This window comes from Varroa destructor, unplaced genomic scaffold (assembly GCF_002443255.2).
Source record: "Varroa destructor unplaced genomic scaffold, Vdes_3.0 BEIS01000004.1, whole genome shotgun sequence".
NCBI classification, from domain to species: Eukaryota; Metazoa; Arthropoda; class Arachnida; order Mesostigmata; family Varroidae; genus Varroa; species Varroa destructor.
This window is the reverse complement of record NW_019211457.1, coordinates 418,200-443,227: the sequence shown is the minus strand read 5'-3', so window position 1 is coordinate 443,227 and position 25,028 is coordinate 418,200. Positions and strand designations below refer to the sequence as shown.

The 25,028-nt window shown below is 39.8% G+C and overlaps 1 protein-coding gene across 10 annotated transcripts; it reads left to right on the top strand.

Annotated features, from left to right (window-relative positions):
* Positions 1-171: 171 nt before the first annotated feature.
* Positions 172-24,079, top strand: LOC111250372 (sodium-dependent glucose transporter 1A-like). Of its 10 annotated transcripts, XM_022805517.2 has the most exons (10): positions 212-506; positions 617-693; positions 809-1,290; positions 5,309-5,486; positions 8,127-8,253; positions 8,355-8,513; positions 11,269-11,401; positions 18,330-18,511; positions 18,798-18,979; positions 19,470-22,793. In XM_022805517.2, the coding sequence occupies exons 4-10, from the start codon at positions 5,394-5,396 to the stop codon at positions 20,067-20,069; spliced, it is 1,476 nt and encodes a 491-aa protein (XP_022661252.1). In that variant the 5' UTR covers positions 212-506; positions 617-693; positions 809-1,290; positions 5,309-5,393; the 3' UTR covers positions 20,070-22,793. The 10 variants fall into 10 exon arrangements, 9 of the variants coding, with proteins under 9 accessions (XP_086844905.1, XP_022661259.1, XP_086844902.1 ...); XM_086988776.1 differs by lacking the exon at positions 809-1,290 and having other exon boundaries at positions 210-506; XR_002673336.2 differs by having other exon boundaries at positions 212-1,290; positions 19,470-20,850; positions 21,236-22,793.
* Positions 24,080-25,028: the final 949 nt, after the last annotated feature.

Below are 25,028 nucleotides of genomic sequence, written 5' to 3'. Positions count from 1 at the left end.
CAAAACCACCGTCGATCTGAAAAACCGACAAAATCTATCTAGACCCCCTTGCTCACACCTCTGTCAATTATTGCCACCGTGCACCCACATACAGCAGCTGATTTATAAGCATTACCAACAATCGTACATGCCAAGTGAATGTCCACCTCGAACGGCAGTATCATCGCGACTCGGTTCACGTTTACATGCCCACCACCTCTCTGCGTCCAGCTGTCCCGACAATCATTAGGCGAGCGTCAAGCGACCGCATTAGGGCGGAGCGCTCGACGCACGTCGAAAAGAGCGTTCGTGTATTATCCGACATAACATTGGTGGTCTTGTACGCGACGCTTGTATTTCTGCCACCTGTGCAGCATTGGCGCAGCAGCAAGGCCGCGAGACGTCGCTTCGGACGTGCCCTTTGCGGCGTGTCGGACCAGCCGCGAGCCGGCGGACGACTAAAGCAGTGACAACTAAATTTTAACAGTTCTGATGCTTGTTCGAATCTGTGTTACAGCGCTACGGAGGTGGGTTTGGGCCTAGTTTTAAGGCAAGGAAAAATGTTTGACCCCCAAAACGTCCAGGGGTGTGCAGGGTTTTGATCGTAACAAATAATTTCTATGTCTTTTCTTCCCAGCTGTGCGGCCCAAGCCATATTGGGGTGTTGCGGTTACACGCTGACGAACGTCGTTGATGATTGTAAAATGTTTTCTGGTGAGTGAATAGTTTTGTGGCCCATCACGGTTTACCGTTGTCGGTATAGAAGAGAAAAGGCTATCATCATTCGAATAACCAAAGTAAAAGTAGTAACGTTAGAGGATTAAAACAGATTTGCAACAGACACAACGCGAGATGTGAAGCTCAATGTCGTTAAAGTCGAGTAGCGTGGAGCGTCGATCGCCAAGTTCTTCCAGGCTACGTACGGATATATTTGTTTAAGTAAAACGTAAAACAAACAAGCAATTGCAACGCAAGCGACCGTACTCAGCTGCTGTAAAGACCGAATGAAGAACATGAACGATTTGTTCCTGAACCACCTGGTGTTGATTACTTGAAATGAAGATGATTAGAAGATCTATGTCCAATAGGCGGTGCCGCATCCCTTCAGCTCGTTGATTGTTCCGTTTCTGCCAATATAAGTTATTACATAAATCTGTGAAGTTTTGTGACTCGATCCGATTTCGCGAATCTCAGAACAAGCCCATACCGAGAAGTTGGCTGCTTAATCGGTAACCTCGCAGATAACTAGTGGGCTGAGAAAAGCTAAAACTACCTTGGAACCGTTTCTTCGATGCGCACATCAGACGAAAAGTAAGGAGATTTCAAATATTCGAAAATAATCAGATAAATGCTAACCTTTTATCTATCACAAGGCCTATAGGGCAACTATTAAATGTAACAGCACTAAATCAAGATAGAGACATATAGCTCGATAATCAGGCCATTAATAGGGGACATGCGCGTACACCGTCCACTGTGAAAAAACTAAGGATTTTTAAGGGTAGAGTCTACCCATATGCAGAAAACTCTTCTAAATGAGTACCTGGTCGGAATTTGATAGTTGCAATAAAATCTCTGAACTTTATAATAAACTACTAATCACAACTGAGGCATACTTTACATTCTGCCGAGAGATAAACGTCTCGGTTTAGATTTTGTGCAGTCTCTCGCGTGCAACGCATGTAAATGCTTCTTTAGAGAGGCGTCTCTGAAAAGTGCGCGCGTTTCTGCGTTGATGAGATTGGCGTCGATGCCACAATCATGGCTGACTATACCCCGGATCAGAGAACATCGCCTGCACTGACGCATAGGTAAACGCATTCGTAATTCAGTTAACTTCACAGTTTGAGAACGATAATGTCACCGTTTTAACTGATAGGCAGTCTCTCAAAGCAACGAGGCCCATCCTATTCTCTCCTAGGAAAAAAAGGCCGGCTGATGCTTCAGAATGGAGAGTCTCACGGACTACGCGGACCGCAGCGATGCCCGGATCAATAACCTGTTTGCGTCTAAAATGCTCATAATCCATCGTATAGGAAATGCGTGACTATGTCGTGGAGATTTAGACAAACTGAACGCGATCATAACTAAACATGAAAAACTTCAGTATAAAATGTGTTCATAATGACATATATGAGGTTGCGTTCAGAAGTTCAAATAGTGGTTGCGAAGTTAAGCGCGCCCACTTTAAAGTTTCAGTAAATAGTAGCAGAAACTTGGGTGTTAAGTTGTGAGGTATTCCAAACAACCCAGGATCAGCTAAAAAAATATATCTGATACCCTGTGGTGACAAACAGCGAACATTTTTACCCAAGTGGAAAATTGAATTTCCTAGGGTAAATATAGTAGAAGAAATTGGAAGGAAGCAATCACAGAATCGATTTGGTCAAGCGAAGACCAGTAATTCTGCCGTACACCTTGTTTGCGAAAAGTGGCTTTCGATTCACAAATGATATCGAAGCTATCCTAAAGAAGACTGCCTTAAATTACTTTTTTTACATGGTTAATGCAGATTTTTCGTGGCGCTGTCTTAAGGAAAATGTCGCCATTTACGGACTCGCTACTACGTTGAACTGAAATAACGCTGCCATACTAAGGCACTTCAACGGGACTTTTTTCCTAGACAAAACTTGTGTCGATGAACATTTTTTTAACGCTAAGCGTCTATTACTCGGATATGAATTCTTGAAGCTAATGCGGAGTAATAGTCAGTTTTAAAGCTTCAATGAAGCTGCATCCGTTCCGCAGGTGTAAAAAGGATTTCAACGGATAATTATCGAATTTCCGAATCTCATCCGGAATCATCCGAATAGGATGAATCGTTTTGTAACGTGTAGTTTGAACTCCCTATAAGTTAGCCAAATCCCTTGAAAATGCTTTGTATATTTGTTCACTTACTTTTATTGGCGATTCAGTCACCGTAGATTTGATCGATAATTCGCTATTTCGAAAAGTGTTACAAAGTTAGTCGGCTAGACATCTTGTTGCTGATCTACGTACCATGAAACGGTCATGTATATATCTAACATGAACCTCTACGTCATGGCCGACGAGCATTTCATGTTACAGCGATCGCTAAAGGCGTTAGTTTTCTAAAGCTAAAGATGTACAATAGATACAATATTCCAGTAGAGTAAATTCATAAAAAATCGCAATTTTTACCTGAACAGATATAGATAAATCGTTAAGAATTAGATAACGTTAGATAATTAGAAGACAGATTATAATAAATCTATTGAATATAAACTAACTGAAAAAAGTCAAAACAAATGTATCCATAGGAAAAGAATCGGTAAGTAAATTATTTACAAATTATACGGTAGTCTAGAGTCATTTGTTATCTCGAGAATAAATTAAACATCTCTTGAACAATACATTACATATAAAAGGGGTCGTAATGAACAGAAAAAATAAACCGAGGACAAAGCAGTGATTTCTCTTAGGCTATCATTATATCTGTACGTAATTGGATTTTACTAGGAATTATGTTGGCACAGCCTGCTAGTATAGTAAGTAGAATAAATTTCGATCTAATTCTATAAGCCGCCTGATTCAGTCGTCTCTTCTGGTACCTGTCTCCTTGTTACTACAGTCTAAAGACGTAAAAACGTTGTCCAACAACAGATAAACATCAACGGCATTTAATATACCTGGCAGCCGTGCGTCTTTCTCTAATGCAATGAAGTGTCTAACAGTGTAATATTTTTTCAAAAAATCACGCAATTTTCATCAATAGGTAGATTTTCTATTTTTTCTGCAGACTCGATTGGTGGTAAACGGAAGCCACAAAATATACAATCTTCATATTATCACAAGCGATCCGTGTGAACGATGCTGAAACTTATTCCTCATTGTGAGGATAAGTGCCGGCTTGCGTCCATTACTACCACCGTTCCCTGCTAACAGAGCACTATCATTTATCAATGAGCTGTCTCCGCTACGAAGAGCGTGCAAATGAATACGCATATAAATCTAATAATCACAGTAGGACACAAAAACGAAGGTGTGAGCATTTGCGGGTATGAACAGTGAGTAGTTCTATCCCAGTTGATTAATAATCGTCAAGGTGCCCGGAAGACGACTAACGTCAGCCGACCACCATATCTGTACACGTCAGCTGTAGCTAGTGAAGATAATGTTGACGGTCGCAAAACGCTTACCTGTGTTCTTCAACGATGAACAGCCAAAGAGGAGAATGGGGGCTATCGGCTAACCGTATCTGGAACGTTGCGAGAGTAGCTGTGCGTTTACCTATCGATATAACGGTACAGTATTTACTTGCATCTGCATAAATTCTCTTTTAACTGAGGTTGCGGATAGCGATAGATAACGGGAAGCGTTTGCCGCCAAGGGTGCTATATGTTCGGATCACTTTTGTTAAACGATGACTAACCGAAGTGGATGAAGCGGAAGTTCACTGTGTTCTTTAAAAGAGAGACAGAACCCAGCACTTCATTGTCGTGTAAACGCCTACGTCTAGACGTATATATACGTGCAATATGGGCACTGATTGCAAAAATAAAGGACAATAACAAGAAATCAAGGAAAGCGCTCTCGTCCTATCGGAAACTGAAGTGCTGACTGCCGTGAGATACGCATGTGCACACGTGATAGGCTGAGGTTCAGTGAAGGCGTTGCTATTCGTTAATGTGGCCAGAACGGGTATTGCATGATGGTTCAGTGGTGACGTGTTCGCCTACAGCACTCAGGGACACACGTTGAGGTGACTTAGGCCCAAGCCTGGCATGGACATACGGTTCGTCTCCTCTGAAATGAACCCTCAGCCGTTTGGAGCAATGCTCATTTATAGCAATAGCATTATACCTTCAGTGCAAGTTTTCGGAAGAAGCTATTGCGATTAGCTATATATTGAATATCGATATTGTCATACAAGTTAGCTTCTACCTTGCAAAGAACTTCAGTTGTAGGAGTTATTAGGCAACTGAGAAATATAAGAGGTATGAATAACCTAATAAACATAAATCTACTCACATTATTATTTCTAATCCGTGCATCGACTTCAATGTCTGAACGTAATATACGTTGTATAATTTACAAAAATAGTACGACCGGAAAGTTACCGAAAATTAATAGCAGCCATTATTTTGCATTGAACGAAAGAAACTAGTGAATGAGAACTTATGCATTTAGGTCGCCTATTTCATTCAGCTCGTTCTTCAAAGGTACATCAATTGTTTACATTTGATCATTTTCTGGAAATCCTGAATTTATAAGCTCGCATGTATCTATTTACATGCTAGCTCTACACAACTGAACCAAACTCTAGTCCATTTGCTCGTTTCCCTAAGGAAAGATCTTTTGTTTTCAGCATCGTCACAGTCTTCTCCATTGCAGCCTTTGACGTCGCATGATCACTGTCCACCTGCTTCGTCGATCAAGTCTATCGAGGGAAAATGACGAACTTTCTTCTGCTGACTAGACGTCAGGGAGAGAGAGCCATTAAGTACTTCCAGACCATGCACCTTCTCATGGCAGGAATGACGCTCGTACGTAACATATTACGCCTTATACAGTCGATATATACCAATCGATATAGTTATTGTCGATGCTGTGAGCCTTTGCAACTTCCCTAGTTATCGAGAATTATTTAATAGTAGCTACTTTTAGGTAGGAATAGGGAAGCTTGACCTGAAAGTTTAACATTAACGGCGAAAATATAAACTCACCCACGACATTTTTAAATTACTAAATTATGTTATTATAAATAAATTATAAAAATTAAATTATGGAAGAATTACTTCACTAGTGTGCACCGCACTAGCTTTCGGTAATTTACTATGCAGTAGATTTATGGTTTCCCAGTAGGTGCAGTTATGTCGATCAATTTAACCCTAATATAGTTTTATATTTGCAAATTGTACTTTTAAAAAATTATACTTCCAACGACCATTTGCGGAACTATACTTTTCGATCTGGATCATCCTCACTTACACGTACTTCACATACATCATTGTTAAAATATATTTTTTTTTTACATTTTCAACGTCCTTTTTTCTGCTTACGCCTTGATTGATTTTTGGGGTTTCTTGCTGTAATTCCCTGACTAGTGGGTTTTTCTTGGCTGGTGAAGGTCCTTTGCGTTGTCAATTTTCCGTTCTATTCGTTTCAAACTTTTCTTTCGTCCAATCTATTATGAATCGATTTGGTGGGTCTGCCAGAAACTTCCCGCAATATTGTCTTTGTGCTTCAGCTACACTTTTGTACTTCCAATAGGGTTTTTTCAAGAGTTCTTAATTTCTAATTAATTTCATCCTAAGAAAAAAGATTAACCAGAAAGTTCTGACCCGTCAAATAACGTATACATTTTATATATGTGACCTACATAAACTATAGTGGTCAAAACGAATTGCTTAGAGGGCTAACTACATAGTGCAAGTGCCTAACTATTAATCGACTGAGTATAGGACACTGCGTCTATACGGGAATGGACCACAAACACCGACCTTTGTCTATAGCCATGATAAGACCAGTGCAAACATACGATCTATCCTTTCATCTGGTCGCCAGCGTAAGATGGCGACAAGTCGGCCCATAATCCAAGATGAGTTCGGTAATGAGGATAGGGCCAAAATCAAAATCTAATATGCACACTGACCTAGTGTCCTAGCGCCTACCAAGGATAGGAGCAATTAGATAAATTAGGTTGTCCCTGTAGAGGCACTTAACACAAAGCCGTGCATTTCAGACCCAATCTTGTAGGTTTTCTCGAACAGGATCTTCTTCGAAATTGGCGTCATTGAACATTGATGCAACTATTCATATCGTCCCATTTTATATGTAGTTGCATATCGTATAGTGCTTTCACGATATTCGAACCACTGCTGTGATAATAAAGGTCTCGGCGTTCTTCACCTTCGGCAGTGGGCGCTCTACAAATCGTCGAATAAATTTCTATTCATCGGAGCTCAAGTGCTTGCGGAAAATACTACAGCAGACCGAAATGATTCGCTGGATGGCGAGAACTGGGCGAAACCCGAAATACCATAAAATCCTGATAATCCTTCATGTTCCAATGGCCTGTCTTGACAGATGTTGGGACACGCGTCACTGTTTGTGGATCTATACCCGACCGGATGGTCGAGACGAGTTATATTGTACCAGATAGATAAATGCTTGACGCTTCTATAATCGTGCGACTTAAGTTAAACGTAAAAATGGGTGGCATTTAATTATGTTGGGGCATTAACTGATGGTGGAGTTAAACCATTACCCCAGAAAAAATCTTCAATACACCAGGAGATGTGCTCACTTTTTCGTTAGCAACTCGTTAGCGAATAGAAACAGTAACCATAAGTAAAGAGCTGTATTTTGCGGTACTTCCAACATCTCGCCGTGACTGATTATCCTTCCAGGGTATACCAGTTATCAAATGTTTACCTGTTACGTTATTACTACTACGACGAGTCCTTGAGGAAGTAACAACCACTTTATTATCTCACAATGTATTTGTCTGTATAATGTTTCCTTTTTTCTAAAAGTTTCCCATAGGAATACTAACCTACATAAACAAACAGATTCAGCATAAAAGATGTCTATCCTATATATCATGTGTGACCATCTATTGGTGCTATGAATGTTTCTTGAAACGTTTTCTCATGTCCACTTTACCGCCTTCAAATGTGAACGACTCAACGAAGTACTACGAAATGATCAAAAATTATATTTTTAAAAAATTAACGACGCATCTTGCTTCACATATGCCAAAAAATTGAGTGAAATCTCAATCTTATTTTTGGCCATTCATCTGCTTTCTGATGAACTCTATCAGGTTTTTTTTAATTCGCGTCTATCCCGAGCAATACACCTTACGAGGCGGTTCGTGGTCGATGATTACTGCTGAATAAATTGTTCAAGTAATTTTAAAAACACACAGGGACTCCATTTTAGGTAGAGTAATATCGCTTGCGAAACTACAGTTTAGTTAAAGGGATCCGAATTTTATTATAGGGGATGCACCCGCATGGCATGTCTGGCCTAGCCAAGATCTTCGCCCCCCAGTCATATAGATTTGAGCTTTCCTGATTATAGAAACCGTGGTTACTGGGGTAAAGGCTTTTTAAACTAATGCAAACACGAATAAACATGTACTCATAGATGTTATACTATTATCTTTCGCGTTCGTCTAGGGTCTGGTGCTAGTTATTGTGGGCCCGAGTCTTCTGGATCTCGCCGACTTACTTCAGGTATCTGTTCGTGAGATGACCTTAATTTCTTTTGGGGGCGACTTCGGCGCTTTTTTCGGATCTGTGCTTGGTGAGTATTTATTTAGACAATGCACAGACGCTTACCCATCGTTGTTGGTCGTCGCTAAATACGCACGACATGTTTGCCTGTTTGTATCTTTTTGAGAATAGCGTTGATGATGTTCAGATACTTCAGTGCGCAAAAGGTGATCATCTCGTTTATGCTGCTCATCGGAGTGTCGAACATTCTCATTCCGTTGGGTGGCACCCCCGTTGCCACGGCAATCCTCACCTTCTGCTCGGGGTGCGGGGTCGGAATCGTCGAAATTGGTACGTTGACACTTTTATACTTAGTTTTTCTTTTGGTCCTGCCATAGCTATTCTGTTCTAATGAAAATTGTGGTGGAATCAAAGGTTATGTGAAATGTGCCAGCCGAGACTGTTACTGATATTTTGCTGGTGGTAAAAAGCCACACCACACATTTCCAGTATAGTTAGATAAAAGCTGTAATCGTTCATGCTAGTGATAGATTTTTCGCACCGACCCAGCTATGACTTCTTTTCATAGGACTGAACATACAATTATCTGGACTCGGTATGTATATGATTTACTTTTTTTGAATGATGAGATTTGTTTAGCTCGGCTGCTCTATGAAAATATGAGATTTCGACCGAATTTGTCAAAAAAACAAGACGAAAGTAGTCAACGTATCGATATCGTTTATGCACGATCGTGTACCGAAGTGCGTAAGGTGAATACTTTCCACTTCAAGCAATCGGGCTCTAATTTACCTATTTAAGTTAAAAAAATTCGCGGACCCGATTTTACGTCTCGTTCAGCTCCTTCACCGACTAGACCAGCTTGAAGTAACCAATTTGGTTTCTTCTGGGTAGCCATCGTTTGGACGTATAGACAATGGATGTATGTAAACGTAGCATATTAGAAAAAGTGCTACTCGGTCGAAAGTTAACGTAAGTTATAGTAACGAGCAGAATATTGCTCTAATCGAACTTTGGATCCGTGGTCTCTATTAGGATTTGTTGATTTTCAATGGCGTTGGTATCCGTTGCGGAGCTAGTCCGACGTTCATTTGTCACTGTTGATAAATGGCATTTTCCTGATATATGGCTATGTACAAGCGTTAGAAAAGCTAGTTTGATGTTAGTTGTACGTGTATTATACATACTAAAGATTGTAGTGAACAAAATAGGCATTTCTTTCTATTAAGAAACGACCAATGCCATGATAGGTATCTAAAGGTGTATCATGCGAGCTTTGTTATGTAAAATTTTTAAATCTAGCTTACAGTTACTTTGCACGTTATATAAGACCGGGGCAAATTCATTTATATGCCGTTGGTCGGTTTTATTTTATGAACTGCTCATTCGGTCTACTCAAACGTAAACGTTCTAAACGAACCAAATAAATTGCCCTCAAGTCTGGGTCGGGTGATGAAATGCCCATACGTAAACATTACTATTGTTTTTTTAACTGTTAGCTACTGAGAGTACTGCTTTTTGTCTTCGTATCAAGGAGAGGTCAAGAAGTTGGCTAGCGTATAGTTCCGGATATTACCAAACGCGCAACCCGAAGGCTAGAACAACTACGGTGTCTTGAAATCGCTCGTCGTCCTATACATCGTCCAGTTCTGACGTGAAAATCGCGACGTCAAAATTCACAATTCGGACTCAAGCGAGACAAGTATATCGCTGCAACTTAGGCCAAAAAGAGTAACAGGATAGGTCTAGCTAGCATAAATAAGTATACTCAGTCACAATTTCCTCATGTTACTGAGATACTGTCTGTTAATAGATAGACACAGAAAGGCGATGGAACTAAAAACAACTTAAAAATCTACCATTCTAACTACTGAGATCGAATATATGTGATAAAGGAAAAAGACGTTACCAATTAAATTTGATCAAAAAGGAAAAAGTTCGCCGGTAAAAATCGTTCAGCTTTAAGTTTCTCTCAATACCTTAAAATACATTTAAATCAGCAGGCCTGTTTAGATGTGAAGATCGTCCTATGTTTATCAATATCCAGCACGATGCATGTCGCAGCGTTTTATCCGAGTAGCTGGACATCCGTAAGCCAAGACGAGATACAGATCCGACGAAATAACATAGAACAACGGATAGCTCGTTAATCTATAAGCAGTTTAAGGGAGCTGCCTAAAATAAAAAGACTAACTTGGCAAAACTTTATTACTCTAGTAATATAGTTTAGATGATTTTTTTTTTGTCTTTTGCTTACCATGAGCAGCTACCACTTCGTGCTCAGGGAGTGCGCGTACTTTGTTGTACAGCTGTACAAAGTTATATATAGCAGACGAAACGAAACAGTGTTTACGGAAGTAACGTGTAGTTATTATTATACTATCATTGGCTCCATATGATTATTAGCCAATCAATAAATAGGAGAGTCTGCATTGTATCGACGGTAGAAATTTGGTAAGTTCCAGATGTTTGTTGTCATAACAACAAAACGAAAAATGTTAAAAAAAAAAAAGTAAAATAACTGAAGAGGTTTTACATCAACAAGAATAAGCACGAACGTGAACGAAGGAACTATGAAGAATGCGGCTCTTCTATCAGGTGCTGACGTTAAATGCTTAATTGATCCTTGGAAGGATGCTACCATTTTTTGAAGGAGACGTAATCTAGTATAAAATACATAGAGTTTTGTATATTCGGTTATTTTTTAGAGGAAATAATGTATAGGCTGGTAGTCTCATAGAGCTGCGACTATGAGCATGACCATCCAACAATAGAAAATCTCATACACAAATATTTACCACGAATATATGTTGACATCAATATAGGCGGATTCAGATGTTAAATCTACAGCAATTGTTCCAATTAGCCACCATTTCTGATCAATGGCACATAGTTTAATATATACTCTATGAACCCTAGTTATAAAAAAAAGATGACATTCCCTTCAGCACCCACTGATCTCACCCTATTTATGGCCGCCGCGCGTAACGACTCGAATACTAGCTGAAAAAAGACCCTGGGGGATAGATTTTCGGGCGCAGAAAATTTCGCGCAACTCACAGATATACGTCGACAATTTTTCCAGGAGCATATGTATGGCTAGTGGGCCTGTGGTCTTCGAACGTTGCCCCGATTGTTCAGCTTCTCCAACTGAGCTATGGTATCGGAGCGTTTATGTCACCGCTCATCGCTGAGCCCTACCTCACTCACCATCCTAAGTAAGCACTACATTATTTCTATTTACATGTAAACTCTGATGCGTTTACATTTTTTGCCGCTGTTTTTCATTGATAAACTACAAAGGAATACAGGAAATAGATACTTTTCCATAACTAAAGCCTTCAAAGAGATAGATCCACCGTTAACCGCCGCGGGCGGGTAACAGTACATGTATATACATGGATTTGGAGTGATACCATCTTCATTCTTCTAGTGAGCGCTGTGCCAATTTGGTGTACTTTTTCGAAATAAATAGAAATACATTTCCAGTGCACATGTTTAGCAAAAACTTATCAGGTAAATACAAAAACAAAGTTTAATTTTGTTGCCTCATCATATTTAACTGAACCAGCCATCCATTTAGTTTATCCAGCCAGAAGTGTTAAGCATTTACCGGCTATATACCGTAACCAGTATACGGGTTGTTTGATGTTTGACGTAACGCGACTGATGTTGAACGTGTATTGTGGTTCAAACGCTCTATAGATTTCTGCCAGGTCTGTCGGCTTGCCCAAGCACAAAAACATTTTGTGAATAGTCTTTCTGTTGCACTACGACAGCTGAGTCAGCCGGTCAAGCCGATTTTGCCTGTATATTTTTACTTAGGTTATGACCTTACTGCAACGACTTACGAGATTTGTTGGGCACACATCGTATCTAACGAAAACAGAGCCTTACTATTAAAACTACTATTGCATCGGCAGTTTTCTCTCACGACATTGCACTATTTGCAAGCAAAAAGATATCGGCATGCTCCTGTAGTTGTGCTAATTTAAGAGTAAACAGAGAAGTACATGCTCGAACAGCAAACGTGGTCCTATCCTCGGTAGGCGTACAAGCGATACATCGATACCGTGAGCAAATCATTACCCCATTTTAACGACAATTATTCATCGTTCAGCGTATCTCATAACACTATCTATAATTCTGCTATAAAATCTATTTCTAATATCTAATGCATCTTTTATTATTTGACTGGTCTTGGCTAACTTGCTAAAGTTTATATGCCACAATACGCTGTCTGCGATATCCGTCCGTTTGCGGAATTACTCAACTTACTCGCTGTATGCACAATATTTCAAGTGTCAAAGACTATCCATACCGCCTCCATCATCGTTGTCATTGCAAGTCACGGCACAGCTTTAGTCGGAATAGTCGGCCGTCCTCCTTAAGTTCCTCGGTGGGCGCGAGCAGTCTAAACGGGTAGGCTGTTAATAGTCACAGATTCACCAGACACCCTGTTGGCAAAGCCCGTCAAGCCGCAGCGTCGAAACAGGTGGCTTTTTCGGTACCACATCGTTACGGCTTGTGCCAACTCTTCATTGTTTTCTGCCTATCTTCAGCTTCCACCCAAACGTTGAGTGCGTCAGTGGCGCTTACGCAGTGAAAGGTCGCCTTGATCGAAGAAAAATTATTTGCTGTGTGGATCTTCGCTTGTGGCCGATGTCTGAAGCTATTTGCTGCGCTTATAATGAAACGGGAGCGGACTAAGAGTGTCCAGTCAGAAATGAAGCAGACTATCGACCATATAGACCAAGGCGTGTGTTTTCTGATGTGGGTGTGAATGTATTTGATGAATGATTCAACAGAAGCGCTAAGAGGCTCGGAAGACTGATTCACGATTGGACGATTGTCAAATTGTGCTTGGCATAGAGAACACAGATCGTATCGCTTCGTATGTGAGGGTCTTATACGGTCAGTACTAGATCATCTGAAGACAATACGCTTGTCTGAATTGATTTCGGCGTCCATATAATGTCATAGGAAACACGTGCGCATTTCGCCTATTTCGTGTACGTGCTCTTGACATTATACGGATGACACAAATTCAATGACAACTTTTACAGTTGAAGTGACATTGCGCCCTCTGTTGTTTTTTTTTTTAGCTATCATGCGCGCACTCCCTATGATCAGTTACCGTTTCAAACTAGTAATAAGCGGATGTAAGGAGAGATTGTGGTGGGCAGCGTGTAGGACCTTTGAGCGCAATTAGAGGAAAGTAAGGGAAAGTTGATTTCTTTTTAAGATATGTCCTAGTCGAAGATACCAGTTTAGCTTGCGTCAGCCATACAAGTCTAAATTAGTCAATGAAAATTGCTATGTTTTTTTGAAAAAAATAATTACCGGACCGATAACATAATCCTGAACGGAGCCATGGGTCACAGCATCCATAAGGAAGAAACGTTCGTTCGTCCAGCAAACGATGTAAATTTCAATTCGCCGAGATAGATTTTCCTTTTCTATCTATTGGCATAATAATATAACGTTCATGAATTCATCATCTCTGAGAAATATCATTTTAATCTATTTCCTACCCGTACAAATACATACTAATAGAATTGTAGTAGCTCTAGAACAAATTGGCCTCGCGCACTGGCCTCGTCCATTAAAAAAAATTACCTCCGACGATTATTTCGCGTTATGTATCAGTGTCAGCGGGGCCTGGAAAGCTTATTAGATTCCTTGGTCCAACTGGGCATATCACGACTGCTGAAACCAAACGCGATCTTCGAACAATTAACAAATATTTGAATTGTGTTTGTACACTGTCCATCTATAAAGTAACACCGTTTTTAGTCATGCGCGAATTGGGCAAACGTAGTATTCTCTATGGACCTTCGTTAGTTCAGCCCATACCGTCCCAGTCCTCGTTCGCAGCTCCATCTCGGCGCCAGAGTCATTACGCCACCGACTGCAGAAAGGTAGCATCGAATGAGACAAACATTCAGGCAACTGATGCCTTTGCGGAATGGACAACTTTTTACATTTACTTGCATTTCGACAGTTCACAGCTGAGTCAATCGCCTATGTAATCTCTGTACGCAAAGATAAGCTTATTTATCTTATCGAAGTGTGTATGTAGAACATTTGAAGCCTATATAAGCTTCGGTTTCTCATATAACTAACCCTACTGGAAATGCAATACATACAGAAAAAATGGTCGACTCTTGAGCCGTGTTTTATCAGCAGATGATCGGGTTGACACGTCCATGACTCGATATCGCTAACTTCCGTTTAATACGGCGTAAAATTTTCAAGCGTTTTTCGTGCCTATAGTGGCGCTCGAGGGTCGTCGTTAACGGCAGCAGACTTTAAGGACATTCGAGAATATCTTCCAATGAACCGACGCAGTAGTTCAGATTGAAGGGACTACTATTCAAGGAATAGCAGCGACGACAGCGGTGGCACTATTACCAGGCTAAATAATAATAAAAGCCGTAACACCAAATCGACTCCAGCTAGCTGCTGTTGCATAGTTGGGCGACGAATATGGATACCTTTCTATTGTCTCCGTAGAATTTACAGGACCTGCTCGACGCAAAAAGCTGAAATATCGGCTGCTAATCGACTGGACGAATGTCCTTGTGTCTCGTTATGCCGATAGAGCCTTCATACTTTATCCGCCCTCGTTGCGTACTCGTGCCCATACGTTCGTGTCCTTGCATAATCTTCTCATTAAATCTATTTTTTCGCGCATACGTCCCGAGCGTCAGGCGGATAAATATTTACCAAGAAAATGAATATGGAAATATTGCCTCCAGGCATTTGCTTGCAACCATAGTATTCGCTCCTCGGCGAAAAAATGGATGAACTTGAGATGGCCGATGTTTTAAACATGCAACGACGGGGGGCAAACAATTACCGTTTAGTAAATATCTGCATGCTTCGCTGAGTAGATAAAGAAGTAGACCTAGCCATCTTGTTTCAATGCGTTTACGCGCGTATGTCACTGCGGAGTCGTATATGAACGTGACAAATAATGACGTCTTGTCTGTTTTATGTTACGTTTTTATTCTTCATACTTCAAATAAGATTGTTTATTTCCTGCGACGAAAGAAAAAAAAAAGGGCGAAAGTTCTCTCGTTACTATCTAGCAGTCGTACGACAGGTGATACGGATTTATGACTAGTATAGCTAATGGCAGTAGGATAGAGGTAACACGAAAGCCTGACCGCATAAGTCGTATACGTAATGATTTGACGTCACTTGAGAAAGCACTTGGGAAGTGTGTGACCATGTGGGTGCAATACTATATGTCATATTGTTTGGTTGGTTGGATAATGATCCACTCATTCGTTGAAGTCTTGTGTCATTTTTGACTTTCTGGCTTCATCCTAATCGAGACAGAATAACGGATGCGGTATGGTAAAACGTCGAGATGTTTTATAAGTTTCTATTATTGTATACCCATAGACATGGTTCTAGTACCGGTATATTCGATATTTGATAAATTCGATATAATATTAGTGAAAAAGTGCATTTTTCAAGTGTTTGACTGACTCAACGAGACGAGCAAGATCTAGAATAGAAAACCTAAGCCAGTCTTTTTTTTTTGCTGGTACCCTCTTAAAAAATTGATCACATTGTGGAACACATTGTAATCAACGACGCTACAATCGCCACTGGTCGCATCGAGATCGGTGCTCAGCAAAGGCGGAATTGGCCATAGATATTTTAAGACGATCATTAAGATTCGGCTGTTTCTTTTTCCCGTTGAAAAAATGTGTAGATTTATGTTTGAAGACTGACTTTGTCTCGATTATATATATTGCTAAACCGACAGGATCTCAATGCAGTGTCGACGAAAACGTCTAATTTAGAATGAAAACTTGAAATGATAAGAAACCAAAGCAACTTCTTCCATAGGTAACTGCGAAGTATGGGAGGCAAATAGAAGTTGGTTGTTATCTCTAAATTACTTGATTTGTCTCATATTTCTATAGGGGTGGAATGGTCTCTAGAACTCATGCTCGATAGATATAAATGAACTGAAACTTCCGGAAAAGCCGATCGCTACAAACGATGCCGTCTACGCTGCTGGCTGGTTTTTAAGGGGTTATACGGGCTTCCTCCTCTACTGTGAGGCGGTCCAAGGCCAGGACTCTTAACGAGGGGCTGAATGCTAAATGAGTCAAGCAGTATAACATGTTGATTAAAACAAATGAACGCAACACTCGGATACAACAATCGACAGGTATATGCTTTCGCACAAAAGACGACATTTAAAAGCTGTTAACGCATTTCCGGAAACTTCATAACAGTTTTTAGATAACTTTGCAAAACTTTGTAACTGGTATGTTAAACACACTGCTAGGAAGATAACGATAGCGCAAGGACGGGACTGGCGAATCTCTCTGATGAGATTAAGCCTGTTTGTCGATATATTACCTTTCGATATCAATGAATACGTTTAATTAAGGTTTCATTGGGTAATTTATTATTGATTTATAACAGTTGTATATTAAGCCTCGTTCCGTCGGAGCAAGTCAATGATTTAAACTTCTTTTGTCCCGAATCAGAGTATATTTTATTATTTAAACTTGCTGTTAAATAGATTGTATATATTATCTATATATAATTATATATAGAAGATAAACAACAGAGCTAAGATATCCAATCCATCTTTCGTGAAGCGTACTAAGAGATCGCAAAGCATATTGTTGTATTTCGACAAATTTACAGCCTATTGCTACACGACATTTGCGATAAGCCGCGAAGTTAACCCAGAGTCACTTGCGATAAGACCCTCCGTCAATAAAGTTTCGTTTCACGATAATATCTTCATAAATGTTATTGTTTATAAAAAAAAAATGAAAATAGTTCTGTTATTTACATGACAAAAGCTACCTATGTTATATTCTGTTCTATTTGAACTTGTACGATGTAATTATTGGCAATTAGATTGGCAGAATAAGCTTCCAAAGCCCCTTAACAAATCCCGCAATATGCTGCATAATAAGGCATTGCATAGTATATCTATGTTCGCATTAACACACTCTAACAACGTTTTGCAGCTTGGCGACGCAAAACGTTGTTAGTCGTCAAAAAAAAAAGAGTTTTTTCTCGCTTACCGAAAACCAGTCATAAACACAAACGCTTCAATAGTTACTACTTCTGCAAATTATACAACAATCGTTAACGTGTATGTTAAGTGGTATAACCATAAGTTATACTATTGTACTTTACCGTTCGTCCGGATTCAGCTTTCACGGACTCATTAACACATTTTGTCCTATAATTTTTTTTTTGTTATACCGTCAGTTATGTGTGTATACCACCAGACGTCTGATCAACGAAATTATACGCTGACTGTAATTAATACGGGAACGTTCTGACGTATCTGATGCAGCTAATAAAGTTATATGTACTATATATAGACTAATGGTACGATTCATACCGGTTGTTTAGACGTAATCCAGCCTGACATAATTAAACTAGCGAAACGCGTGGAGTAGTTCTACCAGGAATTGTTAAATAGGAACTAAATTGATTCTATCTTTGCCTGTCATTGATTCGTCGTCATCAGTTGCTCATCAGCGTTGCTGATCTATTCCTTTCTTTTCGATGCCGTTTCTACCGAAAGCCGTCGCACACAGATCACACCACAGGATGCGTCGGCTTCAAAGTATAGGCTTTGAACACCGGTAGCACTTGTATGGTTCTGTTTTCTGTTATCATTTACCAAGTATTTCTTCCGTAAAAACGAGGAAAATGACCAACTCGCTCTATTCCCTTCGAGATTGAACGACTCACTCGCTTACGTAGAGATCTTTAACAATGCGTCTGTACATCTACGCGTAACGGTAGCAACAATCCATCAACGACGAGACATAGACATCTGCGCTGGGGGCTTAAACACAAATTTGGCAAATTCATGACGGTTTTGGTACATGTTTGCCACACGAGACACCGACCATGAAACTCGTTCGATCGAGTGTCTCCACAAGCGGAACTATGAGTCAATTTGCACGATCGCTTGATTGCAAAAAAGGGTGAAGTGGCTAATTAACAAGTTACAGTTGAACAGGAGGCAAGCGATAAGCGGTCGGGAAAATAGCATGCAATTTTAGTGGCGCCTTTTTTCACACCCAACACCCAACTTTTTCAAAACTGAAAGCTGCTTCCGATTTTAACAATTAAACGAAGTGCTGATTTCAGTGAAGGTGAGATCGACTTAACAAATGCCACCGCAAGCCTCCCACTGAATGTATCAGGTTCCGAGAGCCAGGCCAACTTTGTTAGCACGATTAGCCCTCTACTAGAAAGCGATACCGGGGGAGTCTTAAGCGTCCATACATCCATGGTGCATATTCCATATGCTCTCGTTGGTAAGTATTGTGTTGGTAAGCAGTCATAGGTGGTCTGTAATATGATTTGGTGTTAACGTGAGATCTGCTATGCGATCATCGTGTCGGTAGCGTGTGCCGACCCCCGGGTACAGGCAAAAGGGCATCTAAGGCCAGCTCAATCGAAGGATTAAGTTTCATTCTGTTCCGATGTAATAGGCAATTCGAATTTTTTCATACCTACGTATCATACAACCGCTTATCTTAAAAAGTTTTTTCCAGTACCCTTCTTAATGCTCTAACTAATAATTCCGGTTGTATTTCATAGGAATATTTGCTTTGTTCAACGCGTTGTTTATGATAGTATCGTATTTTATCGACTCGAAAGATGTTACACCAGAGAAGCCTGCTGAAGATGGAGAAGTTGGTGTTCGTAATGCCTCACCGCGCTACCAATGGACTTTGGTGACTTTTATCGGGATTTATACACTAGTGGCCGTCGCTCTCGAGGTATGATCAGTAAATTCGTGCGAATACTTGATTACTCTTGCTATTATGTAGGGGAGTATTAATTAAAAAAAAAAAAAACATTCGCTATCTACGGTGACCGCTATCAAGTGTTCTATTCCTTTCTATACAGGATGGTCTAAACGCCTTCTGACGATTTAAAAAGGAAGTTACCTGGTAATTGGAAAGTTTCATTTGACACCAACTGAAGCTAACTCTACCCCTTATTGTACCAATTCGCGTATCGAATCTCATTTTAATTCTATATAGAATAAAATCTCTCCAGCTATAAAGTGAATTTTGCCCCACGTTATATATACAGAAACCAGCATACATATTAACAATAGTGAATGACCTAAAATCTCAAACAAAATAACAAGCAACACTGAAACTTGTGTTAGTACATTTCAAACGATTCTAATTATAATTAGAATAGTCCCTGTTATTCTATTATAATCACTCGTGTTTCCACTGACAACATTTTTACTGACAGGTAGTCGTTGGAAAGTTTCTCCCTGCGTACGCAGTTCATCACTATTCATTGTCACGATCAGCTGGAGCTCGTATCGTCTCGTTGTTTTACGTCGGCTTCACGTTCGGTCGCATGCTTGCTGTACCCCTTTCGATAAAACTATCGCCAATGCACATGATGAACATAGCCCAAGCCGGCATCCTGGGATCGGTCACAGTCCTCACCTTCATCGACCGTGACGAGCGTGTTCTATGGACTTGCTCGTTTACACTGGGAGCATGCCTTTCCCCGATGTTTGGCTCAGCGACAGCGTGGCTGTTAGAACAAGTCGCTCTGTCCCATGACTACATGTCGATAATCATGACAATGGTGACCTTCGGTGCCCTGGCTCCCCCACTTTTCGTCGGATTGTACATCGAGGCTCATCCGGATGTGCTTATGTACGCTGTTCTATCGGCCGCGTGCACGATGATCGTAGCATGCTGGACGATGTATGCTATAGCCAGCATACACAAACGAGTCTACGCCCAATGTTCAGTTCGGGACGATCAACAAGACGGTCGCCTCTGTGAGCAAAATGAACTCGCTGAGAAATTGCACCAGCGCGAGATTGAAGTTTAACTGTCAGAAACAGATAATTTTTTCCTTCGTTTTCACATGGTCAAATCTTCGGAATCGAGCACGAGAGATATCAATTATCTTATACATCCCACGGCAAGGAGGTGTATATGATAATTTTCTTCTGTGTCGCTGTCCTTATCTACCATCATGTGCCTAGGTTGTGCCCGGTCTGCCTCGTTAATGCTGTGCTTTAATATTACTATTGTTTTTTTTTCTTTTTTAATGAAATAACCCACGTTGTGGGATATAAGCTTAATAACTGATAACATATGCATTTTTATATTATGACCTTGCGTGTTTCATACTAAATATATCATTCTATCGCAGTTCAAAGTTTAGCCTTACCCAAACGAGCCTATTTGGCATGGAATTAAATGATCTGTAGTTGGAGAGCTAAAGAGTATGCATAGTACAAACCCTTGCTCGTAAGCCGTGGTTCCGTTACAATGAACCAATGACAGTTATTCGAAATGGGTCATATATGTCAATATTCAATATTTGAATAGGTGCTCAACATGGCCAAGCTATATTAAATATAGGCATTAATTAATAACGCAAAAAAATGAGCGGGTCTAAGCTGAGAGCAGGAAAGGCTTAAGGGCCAATTACTCGACAAGACACAACCAGGAAGTTTGTTAACTGTTATTTTATTTTGAACCTCACTCTACTTCATCCTCGACATAACGGACGGGCCGTTGGCAGTTAAGTAATGCGTAAATGATTTTCTTCGGCATCATCACAGATGGGGCTGCTTCGACGGAGCATAATACAACACCCCTTGGTAATAACTCTACGTTATTCAAGTAGTATTTTAATAGTAGTTTCGGCCTGTTACGTTCGGTGCTATTACTGTGTCGTTAGTTAAATGTTACCACTTGAAACTGCTAGACGCTTCGTCCACAAAGTTATGTTTGTCCACGACAGGCCTCGAATTTTTACTGCACCACGAAGTATCCGGAATCTTAATAAGTATATAAGTTACAACTGCTCCCTCACGTACACTGTGTATATGAAGTAAACTTCTTCCGACTGTTAATTTTTTGGCAGATGGAAAAATTAATTTTGCAGAAATTTCTGCTATACAATACTAAACTGAAGGCCTTAGCGCAACCGACTAGGACGCTAAATTGATGCTTGGCTAAATTGGTCCTTCTTGTTTATTACAGGATGACTGCAAACAATGAAAAGGGTTAACTGAGGCTTTCCAGTCTCAAAAAATAACTCTTTATATTTATGAATATAGTTTGCCGCTCATGGGGCATATTCTTACAAATACAAATAAATGCGTCCAATAAATATATTCATTAATTAATACTTTGTTAGTAGCGTTCAACTCCGCGATCCTCGTTTGTATTTAGCTGCATGATTCGTGAGCGTAACATGGAAAGCACAGATCCGAGGGTGGTTCTTTGCACATAAAATACACGACAACAGAGTGTGTAATTCATCACAACAATTTCCCCGTCTTGTAACTTGAATGAACTTTGATTTCTCGCTCAAGTTAACAATTAACATTACTTGTTATGGTTCGAAAAAAAGAAACAGCATTTACAGAGAGTTTCTAATAGCCGACGCTTAATGGCGGCTCGTATAAATGTTATGTTTTTCTATCGAAAATTAATCCACTTTCATTAGCTAGTCACTTACTACTATGCAACTCACGAATTCATAGTATAACCATATTTATAACGAACGGGAATCGTTGAAGCCATTAGAGAGAGACTTTTTCAGGGTACACTGGTGCCTCGTATTGTTCAATCAAGTACTTTACTATGAGGGTTTCTTTTACTTTAATCGTTTGACCCACTTTCCGATAATATGTGTCAGCGTTTTCTTTTTACACGCGTCAACCGAATTACGATGAAGAGGTCTGCAACAGAACTCACTTTGCAAAGGAATTCGGTGCCAAATTAGTCATCACAAGCCTTCATATAGACCAACGGTGTATATATATAATATCGGCGAAATTTAAGAATCTACCTTTGCACCTAGAATATAAAAAAAAGTATCCAGAATCCCAAAAAGCTCATCTTCGAACGGGCAAGCCGGGGCATATATAGTACTGTCGCAAAAAAACGATAAGGTGTAACATTCATATTTCTTTGTAGACATAGTTTTCCACAACCCCCGTCGATCTTCAATATTTGTAGGCTTTAAGATTTATTAGTCGTTCATCTTCGTTAGCAGCCTTCAGACTGGAGAATCTTTCCGTTTGTGTGATTCAGTCAAGTGACGATTCAGGAACAGGAACCCCTTAGCGCTAAGAGTTGTGTTTCATCGAATGCTTATGACCTATTCTCAATCGGTAATCCAGTTGTCACAATTCCTTAGTAATAACATAGCTCTAAGTCATCCGCTGTTTGTGAGCTAATTGTTTGTGGGCATTAAACCTTTCATGTCTATTTTTTGCGTATAAATTAAAATCGGTTAAAACAATCACTTCTCGAAATACTCTACAGGTGATAACTACATTTCTGCGATTTCAAGCTGATTTTCAGCTACCTTCTATGTAAACACCGTCTTTAGAAGGATTTACACCTACACGAAGTACTGTTAATTCTCACGATGAAAAAGCGCTAAAACAGAAGAATCAGAGAGCTAGATACCTATTCAATAGACCATAAGCTATTTTGTAAGCGTGTAAATTTGTCAGCGTGTAACTTACTCTACTCGAGGCGTCAGAAGGAGGAAAAAATTTTGAATAAATCAGTTTTTGTTGATATATTATATGTTTATTCACTTAATTATTTCGGATTGTCATAAGTATGCATTGTTTTTACGAGTAACCAACAGGATCCGATGTGACGAGATTGGTTGTATCGCAGATGTGTAGAAGACGACGCTTTTAGTCTGTTTCTCAGAAGCTACAAAGGATATAATGATTCCGACCGATCAATATTCCCCATAAAATGCTTCTCGTGCTGCCCATTGTGCGATAAGGCTGACCCACTCGTACCTTGTGTGTTCGAAGGCAAACACCAGGCTAGCCTCAATGAAACAAATAGATCGATATAGCCCTGCATCCAGGAAGACGACTCTCAATTCTGTCAAAAACGAAGTGTCATGAATAAAGGTCTCCAGTTCTAAAGAAGAATTAATAGCAACTGGGTACAGAAGCCCGCTTCAAAGAGGATGCCCCAATAAATGCACCATGCAGATTCTGTAAAGCGTAAGGTTATTAGATCCAGATCTATGGAAGCCGCTCGGGAAAAAGCGTTTTGTGTTATGAGCTGCGCTCAAGTGGACATCTTGGATTCGGACTATCCAAAAGGGGCGAACTAGGAAAGTAGATACATGAGTAGTCTCTAAGCGAAGCTGTAAACACGCAGCGAATCGTTCCTTCTGCGTTCTATAGCTTCCAATATGCAGGACATTGAGCATATGTAACAATATTTGTCGTATAGATGATGTTACACTACATACATAGAACGGTAACTTAAACAGCTGAATTTTGACGGGGCACACCCAGTGAAATATACTACAGGACAAATGTGATTAAACAATATTTTAAGAAAATCTGTAATTTTCTTATTTAAATTTAACTTGGTCTTCTCCTATCCATCAAATATTAGCTCGAACAAGAAGTATTTTGCTTTATAGGATGTCGGAAAAAAATTTATTTAGACTAAGGTATAATTAACTGGTAAGTTAAAACTTAAAAGCCATATTAAGCACAAGTTCTTAATGACTTGTCTCTAAGTAGACCTCTATATTTTTGAATTATAAATGTGAAGATGAATTTTTTGATTAGAAATATTTGGTTTATTTTATCATAGTATTCACGTTTCGCTGTTTTTTTCTTAAGCGGCCTCTCAAGTGACCTATGATTATTGTTTGTGTCTTGACTTTCGATATTATTCTATTTTCCTAGGTTTATCTATAACATCAACAGATTTGAGGCTATTGAATCTGGATCTGTGCATAAAAACCAACGGTTCCGAGAACCCCTCTATGTGCATCTGGCAGGCTGTTCGGTAACAATTTGCTCAAACAGGGAGGTCTCGATAGTAACGCTGTTAAGTGGCCTTAGGATCACATGGGCGGCCTGGTGCTCGATACCAACCTGTTTTACTCGGTTAGTAAAAATACAGTCAATTCGAATGAACAAACGGTAACTTAACGTCGTAGCTGATAAATCGTCTGTTGGAGAATTTATTTAAGTTACTTTGCATACTGAATATAATGACTTCGATGTAGATTAAGTTACTGTCGCCTATTCTTCGCACCTTAATGTCTCATGTCTTTTTCCTAAATAGGTTTTTCGAAATTGATTCAGGCATCGTTTCAAACACCCGAGCACATTTCGATTAATGCTTCATAGTGAAGTTCAACTTGTGGGGCTATATTAAAGTTTAAGAGACACTCATTCTTTTGTTCTCCTAAAAGCTCACAGAAAAGCCGCCATTCATTTTCGAGACAGAACTTTGCTGGGCGGGTAACAGGCACCCTATTATTAGTATACTCCGCAAAAATGTTCGTATGATGCCGTTAGACTTCGTGAGTGCTGCTGCACTGAAGCCCCGTAACGATACATCATCTGAAAAATTTATGGTATAAAAAAAATATATATAGAAATAGTTGATATTATTAGTTAAGCGTAACAAACCTTGGCTAGTAATGTGATGCCGTCTCCGAACCACAAGTCGAACATAGACATAAAAATGTTATTAAAAAAAAAAAAAAACTCAGAAAATTTCGAAACTGACACAACCATTAACATGCTAAGTACAAATACTGAATTATAGCCCAAGATACTTTCAAATACTTACAGCACTATCTTAAAAGTTTGAGGTCAGTAAAAGTTCGAGCGATTAATCAGTACAAGTAGAAGATATGTAGTCGTTTATTGACGCGACTAACTTAAGCTCGTACTGATATCCTGCCAAGCTACCTGAACAGATTTTAGGTTTTCAAAAAGGTATTTAATAAAAATCAGTTTCACTACGAAGTTACTCGAAG